The sequence below is a fragment of the Aedes aegypti genome, chromosome 2 (genome assembly GCF_002204515.2).
Source record: "Aedes aegypti strain LVP_AGWG chromosome 2, AaegL5.0 Primary Assembly, whole genome shotgun sequence".
NCBI classification, from domain to species: domain Eukaryota; kingdom Metazoa; phylum Arthropoda; class Insecta; order Diptera; family Culicidae; genus Aedes; species Aedes aegypti.
Genome location: NC_035108.1, coordinates 310,302,331 through 310,330,095, shown reverse-complemented (window position 1 = coordinate 310,330,095; position 27,765 = coordinate 310,302,331). Strand labels below are relative to the sequence as shown.

Below are 27,765 nucleotides of genomic sequence, written 5' to 3'. Positions count from 1 at the left end.
CAGTGCATCCACCTCACAGTGAAGTGATTATCAAAAAATAAAATAAAATAGAAATGCTTATATAAAGTGATACCATAGAGTGTATAAAACTATGATGCTTTATTATCCGTATGTAAATTTTTCATGAGTACCTCTTGTATTCGGTTTATGCTTGTTTTTTTTTAGATGCATCCAGCGATGTGTACTCTTCCCCTGTATGATTTCATATTTACATCAGATGAACTCATATCTAATCTCACATTCAAGATTATAGCAGCATCAAATCAAGTGAAGAAGAAATCGCAAGGGAATGGCAATTTGAAGTTTCATATTTTGTTGTATGAAGTTGGAATTTGTTTAGATGCAAATTCAAATCAGATCAAATCACTGACTCCATAAACAATTTCAATTTCAATCAATTCAATTTTGCATTTGTAGTGTCGGTGACGATTACACGTTACATGTTTGCTTTGTATAAAGATTTTGAATTCTGTAGATCATAGTTGCCATGATAAATAAACGGTCTCTTTTTCGATCACAGTATTGTAAACCAGTCGACTTTTACTTGTGCTCCGATATTTCAGTTGGCGACGAGTTGAAAATAATACAGTGAATTATCGTTTGAAGAGATAAATCGAGAATTTTTCCTGAGCTAACGGTTGGTTTGTGAAAATTTTGTGAAATAATTTGTGGAAAGATTGCGGAATTGTAGTTGGAGGTAAGTCTAGAAATGCTCGATGTAAGGAAGTGAGAGGAATCAAATTTGTGCGTTGCCCAAAAGAAGTAACTTGCAGCAGAAAAATGGATGGAAATTAGTGAAATTTGTGCTTTGGAATATTAATACTCCCGAAAAAAAAAAAAAAAATTGGCTGAAAAAAAAAAAAAAAAGAATGAAATTTTCACTCGTTTTCGTTTCTATGGTAACACTGCCATGTTGGAGAAAATTTAAGTCCGCACATTTCTAACACTGGGGTATCAGATGTCATTCCTATTAGAATACACCTGACAGCTGTTTGTTTTGTCCATGAATGAATCGAAAGTAAATAAGAATGGAATCAGGTTTGTCAGTCTTGATTTCTAGTGCTAGAAGAAAATGGTTGAAATTAAATAAAACGTAACGTATAGATTGTATTTTGTGAACGATTTTGAATCAGATGTAGGAATTTCAATTAATGGTATGATGAGTGTTGTGAAGTGATCGGCAATTATGTGCCAGGAGAGCAACTGTGTGCTATGAAAAGAACGGCAAATGATTGCCAGGAGAGCATCTGGGTGCTGAAAAAAAAAAAAAAAATTGTCGGCAGATATGTGCCAGGAGAGCAACTGTGTGCTACAACATAATCGGCATTTCTGGCCTGGAGAGCAACCGTGTGCTTCACTATGATTATTTTGAATAATTAGAGAACAATTTAGTACCATTGTTGGTTGGAAAAGGAGGTAAGTGGCCTGTAATGATTGATGATTCTTATAAGAAATTTGAATTTATTCAATGGAAACATTTACTGTTATGGTGTGTTGGAATGACATCTAGATTTCAAGGTAGCATAGCGGTAAAAAAAAAGTGAATGATTCAAAAATAGAAATGAATAAAAGTATGTAAAACAAAACTGCTACATTAGCTTTTTCATTACACTGAATCAAAAATATTATCTGATTTCCATTCGTTTTTCGGCATACATTATACAATTTACTGATTGCATACCAACCGATATTAAACTGTTTGAATAGGATGGAATCGTCAATGCATCGCGTGCGGCCCTTCGTGTTTGGTGCTGATCGATCTCAGCTGCCCACGGCGTGGCAGAAATGGAAACGAGAACTGCAAAGATACTTCGACGCGTGTGGAATAACTTCTCAGTGGGAAAAACGTTCTCAAATGTTACATCTGGCTGGTTCTGAAATTCAGGAGATTTTTGATCATCTTCCTGGAGTGAATAACGTATCGCATGTACTTACTGATCCGCCGTATTATGATGTGGCAATTCAGCGACTTGACGAACATTTTGAGCCAATGCGTAATAGAAATTATGAGCGTCATTTATTTCGCCAAGTAGTACAGAAGCAGGATTCGCGGATTTTGTGTTGCGTTTGCGTATTCAAGCCAAACGATGCGAGTTCGACAGATATGATTGTCGTGAAAACGATGACAGAATCATCGAACAGATTGTAGAAGCATGCGTGCAAATACTATTAATCTTTAAGATTAATAGTATTTGATGCGTGTCTACCGAACTCCGTAGACAAATTTTGGCGAAAGATATGTCATTGGAGGAAATCGTTTCTCTTGGAACCACCTTGGCAGATGTCCAACAACAGGTGAAGAACATGGATCGTGGTCCAACGGAAAATGAATTTTCGGGAGGTATGAAAACGCGTTATACTATGGAGTAGTCAATGTTGTTGATGGTCCCCCATTTTTAATTCAAATTTATTTTGTCTTGGCCTAGGTATGAACAAGATATTCAAGCGCTCTGTTAACATGAATTCATATTCTTCAGAAAATCGTTCTGACCGGTACTCTGGTAGGGTTCATCGAGATTCTGGAAGGGTGGATAGAGCTTTTGGTAGAAATGAACCAAATTCTATTACGGATGCGCGTTCGGGAGCGAAGACTTGTTTTGCTTGCGGACAACGAGGACATTTTAAAGGCGATCCCGCTTGTCGAGCAAAGAAAGCTAAATGTCTAAAATGTGGAGAGCTGGGACATTATGCAAACCGTTGCTTAAAGCGATCCAATACTAATTACAATAGTTTTAAACCTAAACGTTTGCGGTTGATTGAAGAAGAGCCACGTGACGTTATCAATGATGAGGTTTTCTATGCGATGGGCAAGAACACATTCGAATTTATCGTAGGCGGTATTAAGATTCCGATGATAATAGATTCTGGTGCCGATGCTAACGTCATCACTGAAGAAACGTGGCAGAAAGTGAGTAATGCAGGTATTGAGGTTTTGGAATTCAGTCAGGAGGTTGATCGTAATCTGATCGGATATGCTACGTGCAAGCCCATGAAAATGTCAGGAATGTTTCAAGCAATGATACGTGCTGGGTTGAAAGAAGTTCAGGCAACATTCTACATAGTCGAACAAGGACAGCGAAATCTACTCGGCGATAAAACCGCTAAACAGCTGGAAGTTTTGAAGGTTGGCTTCGACATTGCTTCAATTCGAAATACATCTGTCGAGTTCCCGAAAATCAGAGGCGTGATTGTGGAAATCCCAATCAACGATTCGGTTCAACCTGTTCAACAAGGGTATAGGCGTGCTCCAATAGCTTTGGAAGGGAAAATACATGAGAAGTTGAAATCACTATTGGATAAGGACATTATCGAAAAGGTCAATGGACCATCACCATGGGTGTCACCAATGGTGCCCATTATGAAAGCATCTGGAGAGATAAGACTTTGCGTCGATATGAGGCGCGCTAACCAAGCGGTTCTTCGAGAGTCTCATCCCCTGCCGCTTATTGAGGAGTTATTGGGAAGTCTAGGCGATGCGGTGAAGTTTTCGAAGTTAGATATTAAAGAGGCGTATCATCAACTGGAACTGTCCGAAAAATCTCGCGAAATCACTACGTTTATCACAAAGTATGGATTGTTCAGGTAAAGTCACTTAACATGATCAAATGATAAAAAAAAAATAAAGACATACAATAATGAAGACTTATTTATTTTATAATCATTCTCAGATACAAACGTTTAATGTTTGGAATTTGCTGTGCTCCAGAACTTTTCCAAAAAGTAATGGACACCATTGTGGCAGGTTTAGAAGGAGTAGTGGTATACTTGGATGATATATTGGTTTTTGGCCGTTCACAGCAAGAGCATGACTTGAGATTGAAAGAGCTGATGAACCGTTTAGAACATTACGGGGTCCTTTTGAATATGGAAAAATGTCTGTTCTGCGTGGACAAATTGGAGTTTCTGGGTCATGAGCTTTCGCCAGAGGGAATAAAGCCGAATAAAAGCCGAGTTTTGGCTCTTCAACAGTGTCGTGAACCTGCTAATGCAGCGGAGCTAAGAAGTTTCCTCGGATTGGTCACTTATGTGGGTCGATTCATTCCTCACTTGGCTACCAAAACAGATCCACTGCGTGCTCTACTGAGATCTGGGATCAAATTTGAATGGACAAACAAACAAAAACTGGCCTTTGAGGCGATAAAAAGCGCCATCTGCAAAATAAGTCACTTGGGGTTCTTCAACGTCTACGACAACACCATTCTGATAACTGACGCAAGTCCCACGGGTCTCGGTGCTGTACTTTTGCAAGAAAATGCACAAGGAGAACAAAGAGTAATTGCTTACGCTAGTAAATCCTTAACAGATTTAGAGCGTAAATACTTCCAAACCGAAAAAGAAGCCCTGGGATTAGTATGGGCAGTGGATCGGTTTAACTTGTATCTTCAAGGAATACGGTTTAAATTAGTAACCGATTGTAAGCCGTTACTATTTTTGTTTAGTCCACGGTCGAAGCCTTGTGCTCGTTTGGAAAGATGGGTATTGCGGCTCCAATCATATAACTACGACATAGTTTACGAGCCAGGTGCTTCTAATCTCGCAGATGCATTATCAAGACTCTCACTTGCAGACTCTCAGCCGTTTGATGCAGAAAATGAACAGTATGTACAATTTCTTACGAATGCATCGACACCTGTTGCTTTGAAACTTGAAGAGATAAAAGCTCAATCCAGGGAAGATGAGATTATTTGTGGAGTAATTCGCGCACTTGCAGGAAGTCCATGGGTAGAGATAGCTTCGCCATTTAAACCATATGCCACTGAACTATGTGTATGGGAAGATGTTCTGCTTCGTGGAGAAAGGATTGTTATTCCACAATCGTTACATGATCAAGTGTTACACCTGGCTCATGAAGGACATCCTGGAATCGTAGTTATGAAAAGGCGATTGAGACAAAAAGTGTGGTGGCCGAATATGGATAAAGAGGTCGAAAAATTTGTCAAACGTTGCAGAGAATGCACTCTAGTGTCTTCCCTTTCTCCTCCGGAACCACTGATTCGAACGAAAATACCCGAGAAACCGTGGACTCACATAGCCGTTGATTTTATGGGACCTCTACCATCAGGACATAACTTGTTGGTGCTCGTTGATTACTTCAGTCGCTTCGTAGAAGTGATAGTTATGCGAGAAATTACAGCTAAGTTGACGGTACAAGCTCTTCACGAATCTTTTTGTCGGTATGGAATTCCTGAGTCGATGAGAACTGATAACGGCCCACAATTCATAAGCGAGACATTAAATCAGTTTGCATCAGAATTTGGAATCGAATTAGTTAAAACTTCTCCCTATTGGCCTCAAGCAAATGGTGAAGTGGAAAGAGCTAATAGAGCCTTGAAGAAACGTCTGCAGATCAGTCAGGAAACACCAAATTCTGATTGGAAGTGGGATTTGAGAATGTATCTTTTGATGTACAATTCGACTCCACATTCAACCACCGGAGTTGCTCCATCAGCTCTAATGTTTGGAAGAGTACTACGAGACAAACTACCATCAATGCCATCATTTGATAACAAATTGATCGAGGAAGTAAAGGATAGAGATCTTGAGATGAAAATGAGAGGTTCTGACTACATCGATCGGCGTAGACGTGCTATGCCAAACTCCATATCTGTGGGAGATACTGTGGTGGCCAAGCGTGTTAATAAAGAGAACAAACTATCCAGTAACTTTAATCCAGAGGAATTGGTGGTAGTCCAACGAAATGGATCAGATGCTACGCTGCGATCTAAGGAAACCGGAAAGACGTTTCATCGAAATGTTACTCATCTCAAACCGATTGCAACAGAACACCAAATTGAAGATAAGGAAATACCGTCTCAAACCGAGGATGTATCAGAGTCCGGTACTGAACAAGAACCAACCGGAATTCCGTCGCCATTCAGAGTGGATCAGCATATGGATGAACAAGGGACGGCGACGAATTCAAAACAGACAGTGCCACAACAAAGACCTCATCGAAGTTATCGACAACCGGGTTACCTGAATGACTATAGTTTGGCTACAGTTCAAGACATGTAAGAAGAAGAGGGAATGTAGTGTCGGTGACGATTACACGTTACATGTTTGCTTTGTATAAAGATTTTGAATTCTGTAGATCATAGTTGCCATGATAAATAAACGGTCTCTTTTTCGATCACAGTATTGTAAACCAGTCGACTTTTACTTGTGCTCCGATATTTCAGCATTATATCCAATTCCAACGTGAACTGCACATTTATACAATATAAAATTTACATCGTTATATGATCTGTGGTTTGCTGGGCGAATGTTAATGGTTAACACACACACAATGGCTTCGTTTATAAGGAACATTTATCCTACCTTATCACATCAGCAGATTTAGCACAGGACACCAACGCGCCAGGCATCCAGCACACCATCATCCTAGTTGTGGGTTCGAATCCTGATTCTAACAAAAAAAAAATCATTGATATGGCAAAGAAAACCATTGAAAGGTAGCCAATGAACTCATTATTTTGTTTACTTTCAACGCATGCCCTAAATATACATTGTTTTAAACTAATATTCATCATGAACCCTAAAAATACAACCATAAATGCTTTAGGAGGGCTTGTGCATTAAAACTGCTTTACCAAGTATTGCATTAATTTGGTTGTTGTGGGGCCCTTTCCCACTTTAATTATGCTTTATAAAGCTCTTAAAGATTATGTCACTTTAAAACAAAATCTGATAGCACACTATAGAGCAAACATAAAGTATTCATACATAACTTCGTGGTTACTAGGCAAATTTCTTGTAGTTCAAAGAACAAGTGCACCAATACCACGATGCGATCCGATGCAAACGTGCACTTTTATCAAAGACGATCACACTTTTTTTGCACTCTAAAACTTGGGTAATTGTCCAATTTGGGGTGAAGTACGCAACAAACAATCGGTAACAAAACTGTGATTGTTATTGATTTTTCATGTGCCTCGGATGTTTTACGAAAACGTTCAGCATTCGGGCTAAAATTTTGTAAATAAAAGGTATAAAATAATGTGTCGATGAAAATTCTCCCATACATTTTATATGTGACAGTTTGAGTTGCAAAATTGAACTCACTTGAATTTAAAAACCTTTATAGTTTTCACGACAGAATATTTTGAAACTTTCAGGGTGTTTGTTGAGATGCTTCTCCTCGTCGAAAAAAAAAAAATCTGCGGTACGCACAACTTCGATAATAAACGGAATTTTGCACCGTAATACAGAATTGAAAATATTTCGCGAGCTTCATCGATATTATGAATATTTTCGAGAGTGCTGAACTTGTGGTTAATTCATTCAAATACATTAATAAAGACGTTTAAAAGGTGTCCCAGAGAGTATGGGCACGATTTAACCATACTACCATTTCATGACTATAGTGCAGATATAAACCTGATTTCCACACATTTTATTCTTGCATTTATTAAAAGCAGATTTTGAATTTAAAGCGATTTATTTCTCTATTTGCTTGTTTATTGTGTTACATTTCTAAAAGCTCCTCTAATCAGTTTTGCACAAATCGCGTTATATCTGAGCTACTTTATTTAACGAAATTCAGCAAGACATAGCACAGTCTTGCAGAATCAAACAAATCAAATATTTTTGAATGAGTTAAAATTTAAAAATTAAATCAAGCTTAATGGAAGATTGACCAACGTATACTGTACCTCGCGATTTTCGTAGAAATTATAGGGTCATTATAATCCTAACTTTCAATTGGAGAGAGAGGAGACAGCTGGCTTAGATTGCGAGCTCCCAAAAGTCAAGGGAACATGTCACCAACTATCACTGGCAAACCGAACATTCGAAGGACAGAGCGTGAAAAACCGTCGAAATTCAAGTGAATGTAATAAAAATTTCTCGATGATTTCACATTTTAAAAAATTGAATACCAAAATATAGTTGTGGGTTGGCAAACTGCTATTGATTTTCTTATGTTCATGTCCATTTTCATAGTGAACCACAAAATGTGAATATGATTTTTAACCAAAATAAGTCAATCTGACCGTTGTGCACAACCCAATGAAGTCAAAGAAGGCAAGAAAATATGCCAACTGTCAGTCAGTGTTGCCACATTTTTTTCCGATTCTCGTGTTTTCGGCTGAAAAAATCTTTTTTATCTTAAGTCAACCTCTAAAAATCTTGGTAAAAATCTGTGTCCCAAAAATATCCAAAATTTTTATTTTTTTGATCAAAAAGAATTTTTGCAAACGTATTTTGACTGTTTTTGGCATGTCAAAATTTTTTAAATTGAACTTATTGTACTAAAAGTAAGTTAAAGGTACATCAAAAATTCTAAAATATTAAAATACTTAAGGTTTTGAGAAAAACTAAACAGAGTAAAGGCATATCTGATTTATATCTTCCAAAATCGTGTCCTAAACTCGTGAAATATCATAAAAGCTTAAAAATCTTTTTTTATCTAAAAAATCTGTGATCTGTGATCACAGATATCTGTAGGCAAGAACAGGGAAAAATCTGTGTAATTACAGATAAATCTGTGTATGTGGCATCACTGCTGTCAGTGAGCAGCAGGCTTGATAGAAACTCCTCTGCGATGCACAGAGGAGGCGATTTTGCCGTTTTTCTGAGGAGAAAAAAATAAACTCAAAACTTTCAACACAGATCCTAATGCGCTTCGAATGAGAGTGCAAAAAAATGCGAGGATTTTTTCAGGTACTCTCTCTCCCTCGTTACGATGCTCACCACCATTCACACTTCAAATGAACTCTTGAGTCTGCCGCCCGAATAGGCAGTCCTCGGAGAGTTGTGAGAACACCCTTTTTTGATGTAATTTTACTCTGTTGTGTTTTGTGCTGCATTTTCCTCGCTCATTTTTCGTTGCCTCTCTGCTTACCATTTTTTCGCTCCTTCGCAAAGAGGCAAAAGCAGCACGCTGCTCTAGAGTATGTCACCGAACTCTGATGATGTTGAGGAGAATTATCAAGCCTGGTGAGCAGTCTCTTCTCTCGCTAAAATGTTAATGAAATTATATCCAGATACAATCTTCTGCAATTATGTTCATCAGGGCTGGCATCAACTCGCACAATGCTCGCAAAGAGCAGAATTTAACCACTGCACAAAGAGGAGACAGAGACAGACGCGCGCAAAGTGTAACAACACGAACACAATGAGGGCACGCAGTAGGAAAGAGAGAGTAAGCGATTACGCCAAGAGTAATACTGACGGAGTGTGTTGGCAAAACATGCTCAAAGTGTACACAATTTGGCTCTTTTTACCTTATAATATGGGTATTTTTAAAACGAGATCAATGAATAGATGACGAATATCGATGTCCGAAGTTGTTTTAGAATTCAAGATGACGACTTCCGGTTTGTGAAAATCACTTCAAACCCATGCAATATGGGTATTTCTTGGATTCCAAAATGGTAGCAGACATCGATTTCCGCCATCTACTTGTCAGTCCCGTTCCAAAAATACCCATACTGCATGGGTTCAAAGTGATTTTCACAAGCCGGAAGTCGCCATTTTAGATTCCAAAACGACACCGGACATCGATTTCCGCCATCTACTCGTCGGCCTCGTTCCATAAATTACCCATATTGCAGGGTTTGAAGGCATTTTGCAAACCGGAAGTCGCCATCTTGGATTCCAAAATGGCGTCGGACATCGATTTCCGTCATCTACTCATCGGCTCCGTTCCAAAAATACCCATATTGCATGGGTTTGAAGTGATTTTCACAAACCGGAAGTCGTCATCTTGGATTCCAATACGACACCGGACATCGATTTCCGTCATCTACTCATCGGCCTCGTTCCAAAAATACCCATATTGCATGGATTTGAAGGCATTTTTGCAAACCGGAAGTCGCAATTTTGGATTCCAAAATGGCGTCGGACATCGATTGCCATCATCTACTTGTCGGCCCCGTTCCAAAAATACCCATATTGCATGGGTTTAAAGTGATTTTCACAAACCGGAAGTCGCCATCTTGGATTCCAAAACGACACCGGACATCGCTTTCCGTCATCTACTCATCGGTACTGTTCCATAAATACCCATATTGCATGGGTTTAAAGGCATTTTTGCAAACCGGAAGTCGCCATCTTGGATTCCAAAATGGCGTCGGACATCGATTTCCATCATCTACTTGTCGGCCCCGTTCCAAAAATACCCATATTGCATGGGTTTAAAGTGATTTTCACAAACCGGAAGTCGCCATCTTGGATTCCAAAACGACCCCGGACATCGATTTCCGTCATCTACTCGTCGGCCCTGTTCCATAAATACCCATATTGCATGGGTTTGAAGGCATTTCTGTAAACTGGAAGTCGCCATCTTGGATTCCAAAATGACATCGGACATCGATTTCCGTTACCTACTCGTAGTTTATTACCTCTATTGTCCCGTTCCAACAATTCTCCCATATATTACAATAGAAGCTCCAATAGAAGCAATCAGTAGGTACTCAATGAGCCACACAAAGAGTGTGTGTTCACCATTTTCCATCAACACTTTGTGTCGAAGGTTGCATTGCAGCGAGAGCAAAAACACAAAGAGGCGTCAAAGAGGTAAGAACCAGTGAGAAAGTGTAGCTGTCGCAATGCACTCAAACTCATGATCAACACAAAGTGCGCGCTCTTTGTGTTTTTCTGTTTGCACTGAGGAGATGACAGCCCTGATGTTCATTCCCGATCAACCAGTCTTCATAATTCTTTATAGATCTTTGACCAACGATGGCGATCGCTAACGGTTCAAAACGAATCTATATCGATCGCTATCGAAAATCACTGACTGGTTGACCGGGTTAGGTTATCAACTTGCGTATTTGTCATTTTGGGCTCAATTGAACGAAATCAACTAGTATACGGACGGAAAAAGTGACGTAGTATCAATTTTCAATGTAATATCTCATACAAATTTCGAATGGAATAACTAGCTGGTAGAGCAACCAATCGAGTTGAAATTTTGAGAAATTTTTTATCCTAAGGTACATTTCTAGGAGGTGCCTCGTTGCGTTTCCCAACTTCTTTATTCAAGGGCCAGTTTAACCTGACATTGTATAGCCCACGTTTCATTATTTTTATGTATTGACTTAAAATAAAATGGTGGCCAGGGAAGTGTCATGTTTGAAATGTCGGTCTACCAAGGTACATTTAAATACCTTCAAAACCAATGTTATAACTATAAAATAAAACACACAAAACGTATAAATAGTACATGTTCACAAATTTCATGTTTATTTTTCGTAACATAAATAGTTAAGCTAATAATGCATTTGCACATAGTTTCCTTGATTTCTACTATAGGGCACTGCAGTGTAGAATTCTCAAGATTTTGTGTTAGTCACGTTATTTACAATGAGAAGTATTTGCCTTCATTCACATATTCTTTGTGAGCGATTCGTAAAAATTATTTTATTTTATTAAAATAGCAATCCACTGGACATCACATTGTTTAGCGCAATTCATAGGTATACCACCTTGCTCGTGTAGCTTTAATTGGACCCCGTTACAGATAGTAAACGAAAGACCAATAGAATATGTTGAATATGAAGAAACAAACCGGAAATACAAATCTTGATCTCTTGTCTATCCAGATGGCAATTTCTTGTGGCGTCATTGTAGTCCATCCATTGCCATTCACATTGGACTGTTCATTGGTTTTATTCAAGTCGTTGGTCGAGCTCGATGTGTCCTCAATTTTAATCGATACGTTTCCATTACGGCTATCGGGGGAGTCTGCATTCGAAGTCGTGATGATTGGCAGCAAGGAGTTAGTTTTCGATGGGAACGCCTAAAATTATAAGTGTAAACATGTTAAAACACCTATTGAAGATTCAAATTTTGTTCAGACTTACATGAACCGTTAGGTAGTTGTTATACGAATTATTCGAAGCAGTTATCGTCGACTGTGCATCCAAGCTTGTACATGAGTGAGACTTTTGCAGGTTTCCACTGGTATTCTTTCTCGACGGGACAGGCGTGAAGGTAGACTTCAGTATATACTTGCTGTTCTTCTTCTTCAGCTCGACGTTCTTTTGCCTTCGCCAAATCGTGTTGACGAAGGCGAATTCCACCAGGCTTCCGAAGATGAAACCGGTGCAACCCAGGAACCAGATTTCCGAAGCCTTGATGTAGCTAACCTTGGGGAGGGTTTTACCCTGGGCCGAAGCCAACGTGATGAACGTCAACATCGTGCTGGTTCCGAGCGTTATCCGAGGAGCAGATTGGTCCGCTTGAAGCCAAAAGGTGACCCACGAAATTGCGACCAACATAATCGATGGGATGAAGTAGTCCATCAGGTAGAATCCCATTTCTCGGGCCAGGTGAACGGTAAAGCTTAGGGAGCTGTAGTTTCCAGCTGTGGAAATTGAAAAGAATTTTTTAATCAGAAATGTTCCATTTCTATGGCGGTCTTTTCGGTGTTTTCATTACAAAATATTATGTTAAACTTGTTCAAAACGTAGTATACGTGCTTTTTCTATTTATCTGTGGTTATAGCGTAGGATTCTGTACATTTGAATCACTCACCAAATGCTCCATGACGGAGATCGCTCAAATCAGCGTTTATCATCGTTTCGTTCGTAAACATATCCAGGAGCACGTACTCTGTGAGATGCAGCTCCGGAGCTAAGGTAACTGGAGACTTCTTTTCCCACTGCAGGTTGAGATCAGCCTCGTTGTACATCCCTGTGAAACAAAATCAAAGACACGTGGCATCAGTTCAGTGTTCGGCATGTCGCCCACACATTATACGTACAGCTTTCCAACACGGTGGAACAATGCTGTTCGTCGAAGGGAAACTTCTGCAGATTCATCCAGCAATACAGCGTTGCACTTATTCGAGTCGAAATGATCACCGTGCCGTCTGGGGACACCGAGGTCAGAATGTCCTTTTCCGCCGTGCCCAAAATATCCGAGCTACGCTCGTTGGCAAGAAACACATGTGGCACCCATAGGACATCTCTCAGCGATTGTTCACCCATGATGGGCTCCGTCCGGTTTGGCGCCACTTTTTTGAACACCAATCGCGAATCTACGTACCGCAGCTGCAGTAGGGCGTGGATTTTGAATTGCTGCAAAGGTGTTTTTGGAATTTAGTTGATGATAGTTGTATTGAATTGTATCGGTGTATTACCAGATCGTGGGCTTCCAAATTCTGCAAGAAATATATGTAAGCTCGAGCATACACCTGCACTGGAAGTTTTGTTCCATTGTCAGCATCTGGAAAAAGGGGAAATCAAAAGAAATTAAAATAGGGTCTTCTAATTTTTGCTGACTCGGCGCTGCATAAACTCATTTGAACTCGCTTGTTGCCCTCGTGAAACTTGTGAACTTTATTTGTAGCTGCAGAAGAGGCTCACAGCGAACGAATTGGTCAAAAAGTTTTCCCAAAGTTCCGAAAAAGTTCACAGTGGGACCCTCATTAGGCAGCTTGAAGGCTGCTAAAAATGCTCGGAAATTGATTGAAATTTTAAAGTTCTCGAAAGTTCCATTCGGTACTTTATGTAGCATTCTTCAACCTTCTAAGAGCTATAAAGTCAGGCTCGGAAGACAAGCTTTTGGACTCTTGGAGTAAAACCAGTAAAACCAGATAGCCGAGAAAATTTAAAACCCTAGATGATAACTGGAAGTCAAAGTACAAAATAAATCCAATAATCAAAACTTTATATACCCTTTCTCATGCTCAACAACAATGTCGTGCTAGAAAACAACAGCTACCGACGTTGGGGGTGAGAATGGGTCAAAAAAGGATATAATCGTACATATATTTACGATGTATGAGAACCAGAGCTACAGGTCCAAAGCCCTGATAAAGGTGGATGGTTGAGATGGCTAGGACCGTGGTCATCATGTAAAGAACAAGCGGACAATGCTGTATCGTGTCAGCACCGAGGAGGCAGCCCCTCTAGCACGATGAAGGTAGCGCAACCCTGGTTAGGTGGCCTATCGAAGACTCTTCACCAACCAAGAAAGGCAAAAGTAGAGCAAACGGATTGATTTTACGGCCACAGACCCGGCAACGAATAAAGGACAACGATTGGAAAATTGGATCTTGGAACGTGAGAACTTTTTATGAACCCGCGCGTGTTGGGCTCCTGGCTCGTGAACTGCGGAATGTCGGCGTGAACGTGGCAGCTATCTAGGAAATACGCTGATCGAGAACCGGAGAACGCGAATTCCGAGCGGTGGACCCCATCGCCAAAACTTTATTCAAGTACCACATCTACTACAGCGGTGGCGACAGAGCAGAACGTGGAGTTGGCTTCCTAGTGATTGGGAAGCAGATGAAGCGAATTATTCGGTGGAAACCGGTAAGCGACCGAATCTGTGTGTTGAGAATGAAGGGCAAGTTCTTCAACTACAGCCTGATCAGCATATATGCGCCAACGAACGATAAGCCCGATGACATGAAGGATGAGATCTATGAGAGCCTGGATAAGGCCCACGGAGAGTGCCCAAAACAAGACGTCAAGATAGTCATCGGCGACGCAAATGCGCAGATCGAGAAAGCAGACTTCTTCCGACCCGTCATTGGAACGGAAAGCCTTCATTCCGTTACCAATGATAATGGGTGCGGCTAGTAACCTTCGCTGCTGCTAGAGGGATGGCAATCAGCAGTACCTACTTCGCACGAAAGAATATCTGCAAACACACCGGCGACACCCGAGTGGCGATGCCTGCTCCCAAATAGACCACGTGCTGGTTGATGGGCGACATTTCTCAGATGTCATTGATGTCAGGACCTTCCGAGGCCCTAATATCGACTCGGATCATTATCTCGTTGTAGCTAAAATTCGGGCGCGGTTATCCAGCGTCACGAGTTCCACAACAAACAGAACGATGTGCTTCAATATACAACGCTTGTCAACTGATGGGGTAGCTGCGCAATACCGTCAGCAACTAGACGAGCAGTTGGGAAGAATCAACGTTGCTGGAGACGTCGACAGCCTGTGGGACCTTATCCATGAAGCTGTGACAACAACGGCGCGGGAAGTGATCGGCACTGGTCAACGACGAAGACGAAACGACTGGTTCGATGAAGAGTGCCAGAGGGTGACAGACATGAAGAATGTCGCCAGAAGCCGTATGCTTGTGGCCGGTACCCGACAGAACAGAGAGCGGTACAGGGTAGCGAGAGCCGAAGAAAAGCGAATCCACCGCATTAAGAAAAGACAGCACGAAGAAAGTGTGGTAGCTGACGCTTGAGAAAGCATGAACCAGAATGATATGTGGAGATTCTATGCAACGGTCAATGGTGCGCGGCAAAATACCGTACCAGTGCCCACTAAGTGCAATGATCGAGAAGGGAATTTGATGGCCGATAAAACGGCGGTGGCTGCCAGGTGGAAGGAGCACTTTCAGCAATTGTTGAACGGTGAGAATGGAAATGTACCGAGGAACAGGATGAACATAGATGATGATGATGATCAAGCTGGGGACCAACCGACCATAGGAGAGGTTAAAAAGGCTATCAGCGAGCTGAAGAACTGTAAGGCTGCTGGGAAGGACGAGATCCCGGTCGAGCTTCTCAAGCACGGAAGCGAGCAGCTTTACCAGTCGATCCACCGAGTACTGCCGAAGGTATGGGAGGGCGAAGAATTGCCCACCGGCTGGTTGTATGGCCTCATTTGCCCTATCTACAAGAAAGGGCACAGACTGGAGTGTGCCAATTACAGAGGAGTTACCCTGCTGAATTCAGCGTACAAAATTCTGTCATGCATCCTGTTTAACAGACTGAGACCGCTCGAGGAGTCCTTCGTCGGCGAATATCAAACTGGTTTTTGTGAGGGGCCGTTCGACAATGGACCAGATGTTTAACTTGTGAATGATCCTAGACAAATTCCGGGAGTACAACTTGCAGACTCACCATCTGTTTATTGATTTCAAGGCGGTGTACGACTCAGTGAAAAGAAATGAGCTTTGACAGATAATGTCTGAAAAGGGTTTTCCGGCGAAACTAATTAGGCTGATACGTGCTACGTTGGATGGTTTGAAATCAAGTGTTCGGATCGCAGACGAGGTATCAACCTCGTTCGTAACGTTAGACGGATTGAAGCATAAAACATGGATTGAAGTATAAAACATTGATTCTTCCGGTGGCTCTTTACGGGCACGAACCGTGGACGTTGAAAGAGTCAGACCGGAAAGCTCTCGGCGTTTTCGAGCGTAAAGTGCTGCGGACAATACTCGGTGGGAAACTCGAAAATGGTGTGTGGCGCAGACACATGAATCACGAGTTTTATCAAGTGTACAAAGATGCGAATATTATCAAGTGTGTAAAATACGGCAGACTTCAGTGGGCTGGTCACTTAGTGCGAATGTCGGAAGAAAGAATTACGAATATAATATTCAGCAGGGAACCAGATAAAGGTCGGCGGCTTCGGGGAAGACCAAAAATACGCTGGCTGTACGCAGTGGAAGAGGACCTGGCGACCCTAAACGTTCGGGGCAACTGGAGAAGTTTCGCCCAAGACCGACGAAGATGGAGCTCTACAATACGCCGGCAAAGGCGTGACGTTACGTTGTAGTCATCAAGGTATCAAGGTAGGTAACCGGAGTTTGTTTTTCGATATTCTCGTTTTTCTATTTTTATGCATAAATTTGAAATAATTTAGTATTGCAATATATAATATGAATGGCTTAGAAGTTTTGGACTTAAGTAAGAAAAAGGGGGTTTGAAAAGGGAGTTTTTTGTGTATGCTGGGTCAATTTTGTTTCCTCTCAAGCTCTCTAATGTTACTAGAAATAATTTCTGGCAGAGCCACTGCGTCATATATATAAAACAACGAAAATAGATGATATTAAAATTCATTTATCCCAGATTTAATTTTTCTTTTAGTCATTCGATTATCCAACGTAGATAAACAATCGATACTCCGGACAATCCTGCAATACATTTCTCTGGACAAACATCTATGAATTTCTACATGAAATTTCCATGAATTTCTACATGAAAATTCCGCTACGGTGATTAGTGGTTTTTAGAAAACACTGGAGATTTATTGGGTATATTTCTCCACAAAATTTCTCGGAAGCTTCTTGAAAAATTCTTTTAAAAAACCTTACTGGGATTTCGTCAGTAAGCCTTACTGAGCATACTCCTGGGATGCCCGGGTTCTTCTTCTTCTTGTTGGCATTAACGTTCCCACTGGGACAGAGCCTGCTTCTCAGCTTAATTACTGAGAGTTTTCTTTGCCTAAATTGCCATTTTCGCATTCGTATATCGTGTGGCAGGTACGGTGATACTCTATACCCAGGGAAGTCAAGGAAATTTCCATTACAATATGATCCTGGACCGACCGGGAATCGAACCCAGATACCTTCAGCATGACTTTGCTTTGAAGCCACGGACTCTAACCGCTCAGCTAAGGAAGGCTCCGGATATGTCGTAGATTTTCAGAGAATGGAATTTCAACCTCTTCATGAATTTCATGGACGTTTTTTAATGGAAATGTTCTGGAGGATTCCCAGAGAATTTCTGAAATTAGACTTGCTTCACAAATCCTTCGAAGAACTTGATGAGATTTTCCATGAGGAATTTCTGGGATTGTTTTTTTGGACCATTGGAAATTTTTTGGATAAGCTCCTAATGACACTCATGAAAGAATACAAATAAGTATAATTTGAAAGAATATTTGGAGTGATTTCTGAAGAACGTCATCGTTATTAGCACAGACAAACAGACATAACAGCTAGAACAATTAGCAATTATAGTCATGCTTATATTAACGCCCAATGCTTAAAATACTGTGTTTGGCTTACCTATAACTATGGCGATAGGGCTCAAACATCAAACTCAAACAAAAGCGAGCACCATGAGTAAGCCGTCGGTCAACTACCGTATATTAGAATTGAGTGCTATTTTGCTGAACGATGAAAATAATTTGAATGTTACGTCTTTGTTGAGAGCTTTGAAGTTTCTCGAAAAATGTTAAAATTCATGGAAAGGCTCTATTAAGATTTAGTCATTTGCCGAAATTAAAACAGCAGTTTTCTTCCGAACGGACAAGAACTTTAGAACTCTTCATATTGTCAATTACGATAAATGGACGATCTTGGCTCTTCTTCAATCGAAAGAAAACTGTTTTTTTTTCAGTTATGACAGATGATCGATTCTAACAAGAGCCCTAATTTTGAGCAAACTCGCTAGAGAAAGCCATTGGGAATCTTTAAACACATCTGATGAAATCTTTGTTAAAAATTTTAAAATCCCTGGAATGTTTTGAGACTCTTTAAAGGAATTCCTGGTTGTATAAAAACAAACTTGTGAAATTAATTTTTGAAATTGAATTTTCTATGGAAAAAAAATCTTACCATGGAAGAATTTCATGAAAAATCCTATGAAAAACGTCATGAGAAATCCTCGAATTTCTGAGAATTTTAGAAAGAATTCTTTAAAAACTCTTGAAAAAAAAATTCAAAGTGGTATCATTAGAAGAATGCTTGAATGTATACTCAGCAAACTTCTCGAAAAAGGCTTGAGGAAATTCCTGGAATAATCTCTGGTAGATTTCTTGAAGTGCTGCCTAAAATAATCCTGTAGAAATTATAAAGAAAACCAAGGAGGAATCGCGGAAGATATTTACAACAGTATCGTAAGAGAAAATAAATGTGACTTCCAAGAAAATTTTTACTAACGAAATCCTAACAAACATTTTAAATTCCGGTAATCCAATAATTACGTTGCGTTCATAGGAGAGAATGGGTTAAAGCGTTATATATTTTGGTTCAGTTAGGTTAAGAAAAATGGAACGCGTTTTTTAATCTCTTAAAAGCAAGTGAAATCAACTCACCTGTACAAACTCTGAACTGCTACGGCAAATGAAGTGTAGTATGTTGTTCACAAGTTGGTAATAAAAGCTTAATTTAGTAGTAGCAAATTAGGATGATAGTGTTGTCTGACACAGAACTCCCAGATGTAAGAAATGAATGTAAATTGGAAACTTTTTAACGGCAAATTTTGAAACATTGCGAGTGAAATCGTTCCCATACAGTGTACAGTGTCCGGAATTTGAAGCTGTTCGGGATTGGAATCAAAACGAAACTCATTAGAGAACACTCAACTGAAAAGCGGGGTTTGTCCCAGTTGGGACGTAACGCCATAATGAAGAAGAACAAATTGACTAAAAAAAACTTCCAATAAGCATTCAGTTACTAATTCTATTGAACTTACACACTCAAAATATTTGCTATAAATTTATACTTTATCTTAAATATATTTTAGTACAACTACCTGATAACTAGCTATGACATTTATTTGTTTGTTTTTGATTATCACACTCTGTCAATTAATTACTGTTGCTTAGAAACACTTTCATACATCGAAAAAAAACTCTCGTTATTTTTTAAAGTTAAGGTTTCGATAATGTTGGAACAAACCGATATAAAAATAGAAGTGTTGTCTGAATCAACATGTCGATTGTGCATGATGGACAGCGGGGATTCGCAGTTAATTTTCAAAAGTGGTTCCGCATCTCTAGACGCATGGATCGAAGATCTCACTTCTTTGAAGGTTTTGTGGTGAAATTTTGTTTTGATGTGGTTATAATCAATGTTTTTTTTTTTAATTTTAGATTTTGAATGTTCCAAATGCTCCAGCATCGTTGTGCTCTAACTGTAATACTATTCTGAAGAATTTTGACGAGTTTCGTGCGATGTGTTTTACAAATAACAGTTCATTTAACGAGCTATTTGTTAGCATTGATCGAAGAAATGAATTTGAACATTCGTATTACAGCCCAAATGATGATGCAGTTCAAAATATTCACAATGAATATGTGGTTTCTAATGTCACAGAACTGATAGAATCTAAGGATTCTGATCCATTGCCACCGTCTATTGAGATTGTTAAGATAGAAATTGAAGAAGACAACTCAGATTCGGACGATCAGGCTGAGGCACATGTAGAAATACCAGCTCAACCAACAGAGAACAAAGAGAAGCCAAAAGATAAACGTCAAAAGCTTTGCCCGGTATGCAACATATACGTGAGCGCACTGGGCAAGCATCTCATAACCCTGCACAAGGACTATAAACCCTTCCAGTGTGAATACTGTTCGTTAAGGTTCAATGCCCACGGGAATCTGCTGAAGCACGTCCGGAGACATATGCAGGAGAAGTCACACATTTGTCAGTACTGTCAAAAGGGCTTCAACAACACCGGCGAGTTGAAGGTTCACATTCGAATGCACACCAATGAGAGGCCTTACCATTGCGAAGAGTGCGGAAAAACTTACAAGACATCCGGTTTAATGGGCAGACACAAAAAGGTGCATTTGGGTATTCGTCCTCATGAGTGTAGACTTTGCCAGGCCAGGTTCTACATACCTCGTCACTTGAAGCAGCACATGACGGTTCACACACTGGAACGAGCGTACAGCTGTAAAGTTTGCAACAAAAAGTTCACCAGACCGGAAGCTGCCAGAGTCAACGCGCATAAGTGTATCAAGCAAATTGATGTAAAACAAGGGCAGACAACATAAGCTCAATTAAAGATAAGCTACTGTAGTATTTAATAATCAACGCCTTTGTTCAAGTGTTTCTTATATTTTCACCACCCTTGCATCATGAAACAAGGTAATCAAACGACTTGTACTCTGGAAGGGGGAACCATCCATATAGCTTTCCTGTTTTTCTTTTCACTCCAGGGTCAGCCATATAGGGTGCAGAGCTATTTGGGCACTTTCATGATTAACTTAGGCATGGGGTGTTTTCTTGGTCGAATTGTCTGAAACTTTGCAATAATAAGTATTTCGATAAGAAGCATAATAGATAATATTCATTTTAGGTGATGCTTAACTTTTCAAGGTGCAGCAATATTCAGTATGAGTGTTGCAATACGCGATTTCATACTTATGGCGGGTAGTGGAGGTGTGCTTCTTGCACCCAGTCCCACTAGAATGCGAAAATGGCAACTTTGACAAAGAAAGCTCTTAGTTAATAACTGTGGAAGTACTCATTGAAAACTAAGCTTAGAAGCAGGCTCTGTCCCAGTGTGATTTTGCTATTTGCTTGTCATTACGTCCTCATTGGGTCTGAGCCAAATTTCAGCTTAATGTTCTAAGAGCACTTTCATCATTTCAGCACTTTGCCAACGATGCCATTTTTGCATTCGTGTATCGTAAAGGCAAGCACGGAGATACTCAATGACCAGGGAAGTCAAGGAAAATTCCATTATGAAAAGTTCCTGGACCGATCGATAATCGATCCCTGGCAGCTTCAGCATGCCTTTGCATTGTAGTTCCAGATATTACCACTTGACAAAGGAATGTCCAATATGAAATACATATTTTGAAAAAAAAAAATGATTTCCTCCTATCCATATCTTTTGCACCCACAGTCACGTTATACAGCGCCATTTGGTCTAAACAGATGGAACGTCAACGCCGCTAACGCTACATGCAGGTAAGAGATAGTCCCATAGTTTGCCATAAAACTGAGATTTAGAGCAAAACGCTAAATTCAATACCGAATTGATTGAAATAGTTTTACTTTTAATCAGATTTCACATCAAAAAAATAATTCAAAACTTATTTGAAATTGAATAAAAATGCATACCAATGACATTGGACCAAGAGGAGAGCGATCTGTGCAGTTTGTATGTAGATTATGCTTAACGCAACGAGTGCGATGTGAACCCCTATTCGAAGATCAAAACACTTCGATGGTTGAGTTGATTTGCGATCTGACTTCGTTAAAGGTAAATCACGTAGATGAATCTAGATTTATGTTGAACATAACTATTCACTCAACATTTTTTTCAGATTGAACATATACCAAATTCTCCCGCATCGCTTTGCTCGGAGTGTAAAACATGCCTTGAACAGTTTGAGTCTTTTCGAGCAATGTGTTTGGCAAATGATAAAATCTTTCGAGATACTTACATTCTGAACGATAAACAGGAAAAGACGGTTGAGATTTTGACTGTTACTGAAACCGGTGAGCAACAAACTGAAGAACAGGAATATTTATATACTACCATAGACGAGATTCAAGATGAAGAGCTTCAAGACAATCAAGGCACGTTGGTTGTAGAAATAGATAAACTAGACGAGTTAAATAGCGAAACGGATGAATATGAGATTTATTATTCGAATCCTTCTAAAGAAATTCAGCTTAAAACAAATCAAAGTTCTTCTGAAGAAGAGCATCCGACTCAATTGGAATCAACGCCTCGAAACACCAATGGAAGAAAACTTTGCATGATTTGTAATAAATACGTGAATCGATTAGCGCAGCATCAACTCATTCACAAGGAAATTAGACCATTCCAGTGCGAATTCTGCTCGAAAGGATTCAACCAGATGAGCAACCTCAAAAAGCACATCAGACTGCACACCAAAGAAAAGCCCTACCTTTGCAATCAGTGTGACAAAGGATTCACGAATTCGACCGAGTTGAAAATTCACGTCCGAAGTCACACACAGGAGAGGCCTTTCACCTGTGAGGAGTGCGGGAAATCGTTCGTCACATCGGGCCACTTGGCGCGCCATTCCCGGTCGCACAGTGGACTGAAACCATACGGGTGTGACGTTTGCAGTGCGAAATTTTCAACTTCGAGCCATTTGGTGCGCCACAAACGAATTCACTCCAAGGAGCTACCCTATCGGTGTGCCACGTGTGATGGACGGTTTATGAGGACTGAATACTTGAGGGCGCACAAATGTAATCCGGCGGGGACGTAATCGAAAAGTATCAAGCAAATCATTTAAATGTATATCTTTAATATATATTTTGAAGAATATGGCCATTTAGTTGTAAACAGATAAAAAAAAAACGAATTTTGCTATAATATTTGTTTTTAGTACATGTCCCTGCTCATCTTTGACATTGTAGATATAATTATGTTAACCCCTTGTCTGTATGCTATGTTCAATATGACCCCAGAGTACTTTATAACTTTTTTGTTAATGAACGGATTCATATAACATTTCAACACGTTTTTGCGTTTTTTTTATTTGCGCATGGGAATTTTTCATACATTTGAATATGAAATAATCATACAACAGTAATTTCCTGGAACATTGTTCGTTCTGTGCCTTGGGTCAACTTTGAAATCATATTGACCCCAAATTCAGATCGCGATAGATTCGCGGAATATAAGGAATTTCGATTTTTCAACTGATCAAAATGAAATTTAATCAAGGTCAATTGAAATTTAGATCGATCCTTTTTTTCTGTGGTGAACTACAAAATTACCTCAATTTTTGTAAACTATTGGAAAAGTAGTGTGAAAACTATTGATTCAAAAGTTACAGATACGTTGAAGTTTGGCAACAAAAAATCTGCACGAAGACCAAAAGTAATCTAGCAGAAAACATTGCGTCAAATTATCTTGATGTATTCAGCGCATTTGTTCCTTATCACTGAATGCTAAAACTAGGATTAATATTGTGTATATCGCGTGGCAGGCACGAATATATTTCATGCTCCGAGTAGAGAAAATTTCATTTTCGAAAAGATCCTCGACCGGTGGGATTTGAACCAACAATCCTCAGCTTGGTCTTGCTGAATAGCTGTACGTTTACCGCTACGGTTATCTGGGCCCGGACTATGATTGGTTGTGATTTTTGAATAAGTACAGTTTGTTCTGAAACAAAACGGAAAATAGTTTTGGAACCCTCAATTAAAATATAATATATACAGGTATGTTCCGTTTTTATCAACACGATCAGCAGTTTTCAGTTGACAAAAACGGAATAATTTTTTTAGACAAAATGTTTTACAAATTCGAAAAGAGAATTGCAGTTTTATTAGAATAACTAGTGGTCCCGGCAAACTTCGTCTTGCCATCAAGTAGGCTGCTGAAAAACGCTATGGATCGTCCCATACAAAATGACAGTTCCGTGCACTATCGTTTTTCAACTTTCCCGGTGAATATCCTGGGATTTTAATACACACAAACACGTCGGAACCCTTGACGAACAAAACGGAGAAAAAATCATTCAAATCCGTTGACCCGTTCGTAAGCCATTTCGTGACATACACACACCATTCCATTTTTATTTATATAGATAAACATGTTCATCATATAAATACACAGTATTGATGTGTAAAAGCTGCGAGGAGCCTTTAGGTGCTTCATTCCTATGAATTCGTAATGAAAGTTGATTGCTAGTAGTCAATTAATATGATTTTGTAATATATCACTAATAGTGTTAGTTTTCTTGGTAAGAATTTCAAAAAATGGTACATAGAATATTAAAACGATAATCACTTAAATGTCCTTTGCATTATAAGGTGCATAATATTTGAAAAATTAACGACAAGGAAGTAGGTCAAGCTGAACATTTTTTTTTTCAAGTAAGATTAAACAAGAAAAACAAATTTTTTCTACTGTTTATCCTCATCCTTTTGCTTCTTCTTCTTCTTTATGAAATTACATCCCAACTGAGGAAGAGTCTTCTTCTCAGCTAAGTGTTCTTATAAACACTTCCACAGTTATTAACTGAGAGCTTTTTTTGCATTCTTGGACACACCCGATTGGCGATAAAATGTGGAGTTATGTTGCGAAAGTTTTGCAAACTGATGTGAATGAATGAATGAATTGTATTTATTATAGAGACTTTCAGCCCTTGGCTGGTTCGTCTCTACTGATGTGAATATGTACTTCGTCTTCTCGGTGAACGGTGAATGGTCAACGTCGAACTCACCTCCCTGTTCACTAGATAGGACGCGTTAGCTTTACACCACGAGAGGACTCATGGACGCAGAAGTTAACCTGAACTCAATTTCAGCTCAATAAAGAAAGCTTATTTTTCGGTTGATTTTTCAGTTATTCCAAGGAAATTTCCAAATCGTTTTTTTTTCACTCAAACACGTCGGAACACTTGACCAATGCAACAGTGAATTAACTATGTAAGTCTTTTAGTCCTTTATTAAGCCATTCCGTGTCATACAAACACCATTCCCCACAAATTCATGAATAATACAAAAGCGTACAAACCCTAGAACAAGCATCACCAAATTAGAACTTTTTGGTAGAAAAAAAAAACGCTTTTGTAAAGTTTTATGGATAAGCGAATTGCTGTTGGTATAAGAATCCTAACTAACCGTTCAGTTCAGTATCTTAAATTGTCAACCATTTCAGCCCTTTACTGTCTTTATCGAAGCAAACTTATTATATGGAGATTCCAAAATTTTCTATAGATTGCATGGTTTTGCTGGACCTCTTACCCAGCCCTTGGAACTGGATCTAATCAATTGCTGTTAGCTATAATTTGTGCAATGCTATCGAGTTTGGAATATGGAAGATAATGTCCAAAATATGACGGGGTCGACAGTCTTATCAAAAATAAAATAAACTCGATCTTCAAGCATCGAGCTCACATATCAAATAAGCTGTACAAAGAGCATTTTAGCTGACTAAGTTGTTAATCAGCTACCAATGTTACTTAGGATTCTACCCTGCTTCTATCCAAGGTATTCCTTGTTCAAGATATGTACTTTAAACAAATAATAATCAAGATTCCCCTACAGTAGTTCCTTACTTTTTTTCATGTGATTCATCCAGATTCCTGGAAGAATTTCTTCAGGGATTTCTTAGGGAGTTGCTAAAGAATATTTATTCCTAGATTTGTCCAGTAGCTCCAGCAAAAATGTATTGAAAATTTTCTGAAATGTTTTTAACAACTCTTAAAAAATATGAATAAATAATGAATAAAGGGATACCTGAACCTTTTCTCACTTCGTTGAAAAAATCCTAGAATAATCCCTTGAGAAACTTTAGGAGGCCTTCCAAAAGAATTCCTCAAAGCAATCGCTGAAACATTTCTCGTATGAACACGCAGCCGACATCCTTGAAGAATTTATGAAAAACCCCCCGGGAAATTCTGGAAATAATCGCAGGACAAAAATCTATGAAATATTTTAAGGAAACCTGAAAAGGAGTTTAGAGTAAATCCTGGAAAAAAATAGAGTAAAAGGAGTGCAGATAAAAACAATCATTGAAAGTAACTCAGGGAAAATACTGAAAAGGATTTATCAAAAATAAAATAAACTCGATCATGTCTCTTGACGTTGCCCAAACATTATTGAGCTCATTCCGAAGTGCATCCCTTATAAAAGAGAACTAAACACTTATGGGATCGTTGTGGGCTTCGTGGCCTTGCGGTTAGCGGCGTCAGTCATCTAGGCGTATTGTGCCATGGGGTGTGGGTTCAATTCCCGCTCCAGTCAGTGAAATATTTTCGTCAAACGAAAAAATCATCGTTGGGCTACTGGGTGTACCGTGTTGTCCGTTATCTAATGCTAGTGATCGTTCAGTCTGTGCAGCCTATGTGCTGAAGACGGTGTAAATTGTCTTTTTATTTATCACGTGAGATGTTATGGGTGGAAAGGGGTTTGAGATATCTCACGTGACATACTTTTTTTATTTTCATATAAAATACAATTACGTAATACAAATGGTCGAAAACCAAATTTGTATTACATAATTAGTATAAGAAAAGAAGAGGTCTCTGCAACTCTCTCAAGTACGTATTCAACTAATTACAAATTACAGTTGTTGCTAGGACGTGGCCAGAGCAACTCCCGATTGTTGAAGGATGGGTCAATCCTTATTCAACAGACCATGCTAAGTTTGAAAACTCCAATTGATTAGTGCATAGGAAGCAGTCAAACCTTATTGAATCGTTTAAAACTTGACACCTACCATGTATCGTACGTGTTTAACATTAACATAATGTCGAAAATTTAACTCTGAGGCTATGGAAAAGCATTTGAATTCACAGCTTAAAATATGTTGTAAATTTCAATTTATTTTCATGCACATATTTGGAGCATCAAAATAAACTGAAATTTCAACGACAAATCGCTTATTTTTCATTCGAATGCACTTTAAATTTACACGATCATGTAACATCTTTAGTTGAAAATTAAACGTGATGCTGTAACAATAGATGAATTTGATTTACTTTCACTATACTCTTCTATTTACACTACATTGAAATTTAAATATTTTTATCTGTGTTGCTTCAAAATAAGTATTTAGTTTATATTTTAAACAATTTGAAAATAAAAAAAAAACGATTTCTGTGTGTTGATAAAAACGGAATAATTTGTTGACGAAATCGGAACATGACAAAATCGGAACGTGATAAAAATAGAACATGCCTAGTAGTACTTTTAAATAATCCAGTGAAGAACACAGCTAAAAAATCACAATTCATTTGTTCTTCTCTGGGAAAAATGAAATTAATAAAAATTCAAAAGAATTTTAAGTAATGAAAAAAAGTAGAAACACAATGAGTTTGTTGATTAGCGACCCCACCGTTTTGGCCGTGACTTCCCATTTTGACCCATTGTGTGCCTTGTAAAATCCGAAGCGAACATCGCGTAAAATCTAATCGATATTTGTGGTCTGTTACTAATCGATTCTCGTTTACTGAGCGCGAAAGTATTGATGTAAAACTTACACTCCACTGGTCGTTCCAGGCGATCGTATCGGCAACCATGTGTTAGCCGCTGGAGCAGCTGAGTCTGTGATAGCTTGTGTGCTTCGTCCAGAGATGGGCAATCAGATTCTCTGAAAGAAAAAAAAAAAGAACAGAAAGGGGGTAGCAGTTATTAATACATAATTTGGGAATCAGCGGTAACCGCGCAGATATTCAGCAAGACCATGCTAAAGGTCGAGGGTTCGTATCCCACCGTCCGAGAATCTTCAACCCCTCTACTGGCTGCTTCATTTTTTATCGCAATGAAAATATTCAAACCTTGATAACTCTTTGTTTCTCCATAGTTTTGCACCATTTTTTCACAAGTTCTCAAAAAACTCTTCCAATTTAAGAATCTATGTCGATATCTGTCATTAGT

At 39.1% G+C, this 27,765-nt stretch overlaps 3 protein-coding genes across 3 annotated transcripts in view; 2 read left to right on the top strand and 1 right to left on the bottom strand.

Moving 5' to 3' along the window:
• Positions 1–11,155: 11,155 nt before the first annotated feature.
• Positions 11,156–27,765, bottom strand: part of LOC5564979 (glycine receptor subunit alpha-2) — a 52,700-nt gene continuing 36,090 nt past the window's right edge. Inside the window, exons 2-7 of the mRNA XM_001649283.2 lie at positions 27,369–27,478; positions 13,088–13,173; positions 12,710–13,025; positions 12,481–12,639; positions 11,808–12,310; positions 11,156–11,743 (exon numbers count right to left, since the gene is read on the bottom strand). Coding sequence (XP_001649333.2) covers positions 11,459–11,743; positions 11,808–12,310; positions 12,481–12,639; positions 12,710–13,025; positions 13,088–13,173; positions 27,369–27,478 — 1,459 coding nt within the window. The 3' untranslated portion in view covers positions 11,156–11,458. The remainder of the gene's footprint in view (positions 11,744–11,807; positions 12,311–12,480; positions 12,640–12,709; positions 13,026–13,087; positions 13,174–27,368; positions 27,479–27,765) is intronic.
• On the top strand, positions 19,211–20,475 carry LOC5564980 (zinc finger protein 573). The gene is made up of 2 exons (XM_001649281.2): positions 19,211–19,465; positions 19,527–20,475. The coding sequence occupies exons 1-2, from the start codon at positions 19,319–19,321 to the stop codon at positions 20,433–20,435; spliced, it is 1,056 nt and encodes a 351-aa protein (XP_001649331.2). The 5' UTR covers positions 19,211–19,318; the 3' UTR covers positions 20,436–20,475.
• LOC5565002 (zinc finger protein 184) lies at positions 21,235–22,698 on the top strand. The gene is made up of 2 exons (XM_001649282.2): positions 21,235–21,652; positions 21,717–22,698. Exons 1-2 carry the CDS (start codon positions 21,503–21,505, stop codon positions 22,635–22,637), a joined length of 1,071 nt encoding a protein of 356 aa, XP_001649332.2. The 5' UTR covers positions 21,235–21,502; the 3' UTR covers positions 22,638–22,698.

Bases quoted from the DNA above. Each gene is read 5' to 3' on its own strand.
- LOC5564980 (XM_001649281.2), top strand. From the start codon at position 19,319: ATGTTGGAACAAACCGATATAAAAATAGAAGTGTTGTCTGAATCAACA. The intron at 19,466-19,526 runs GTTTTGTGGTGA...TTTTAATTTTAG, and splicing joins AAGATCTCACTTCTTTGAAG to ATTTTGAATGTTCCAAATGC.
- LOC5565002 (XM_001649282.2), top strand. From the start codon at position 21,503: ATGCATACCAATGACATTGGACCAAGAGGAGAGCGATCTGTGCAGTTT. The intron at 21,653-21,716 runs GTAAATCACGTA...CATTTTTTTCAG, and splicing joins GCGATCTGACTTCGTTAAAG to ATTGAACATATACCAAATTC.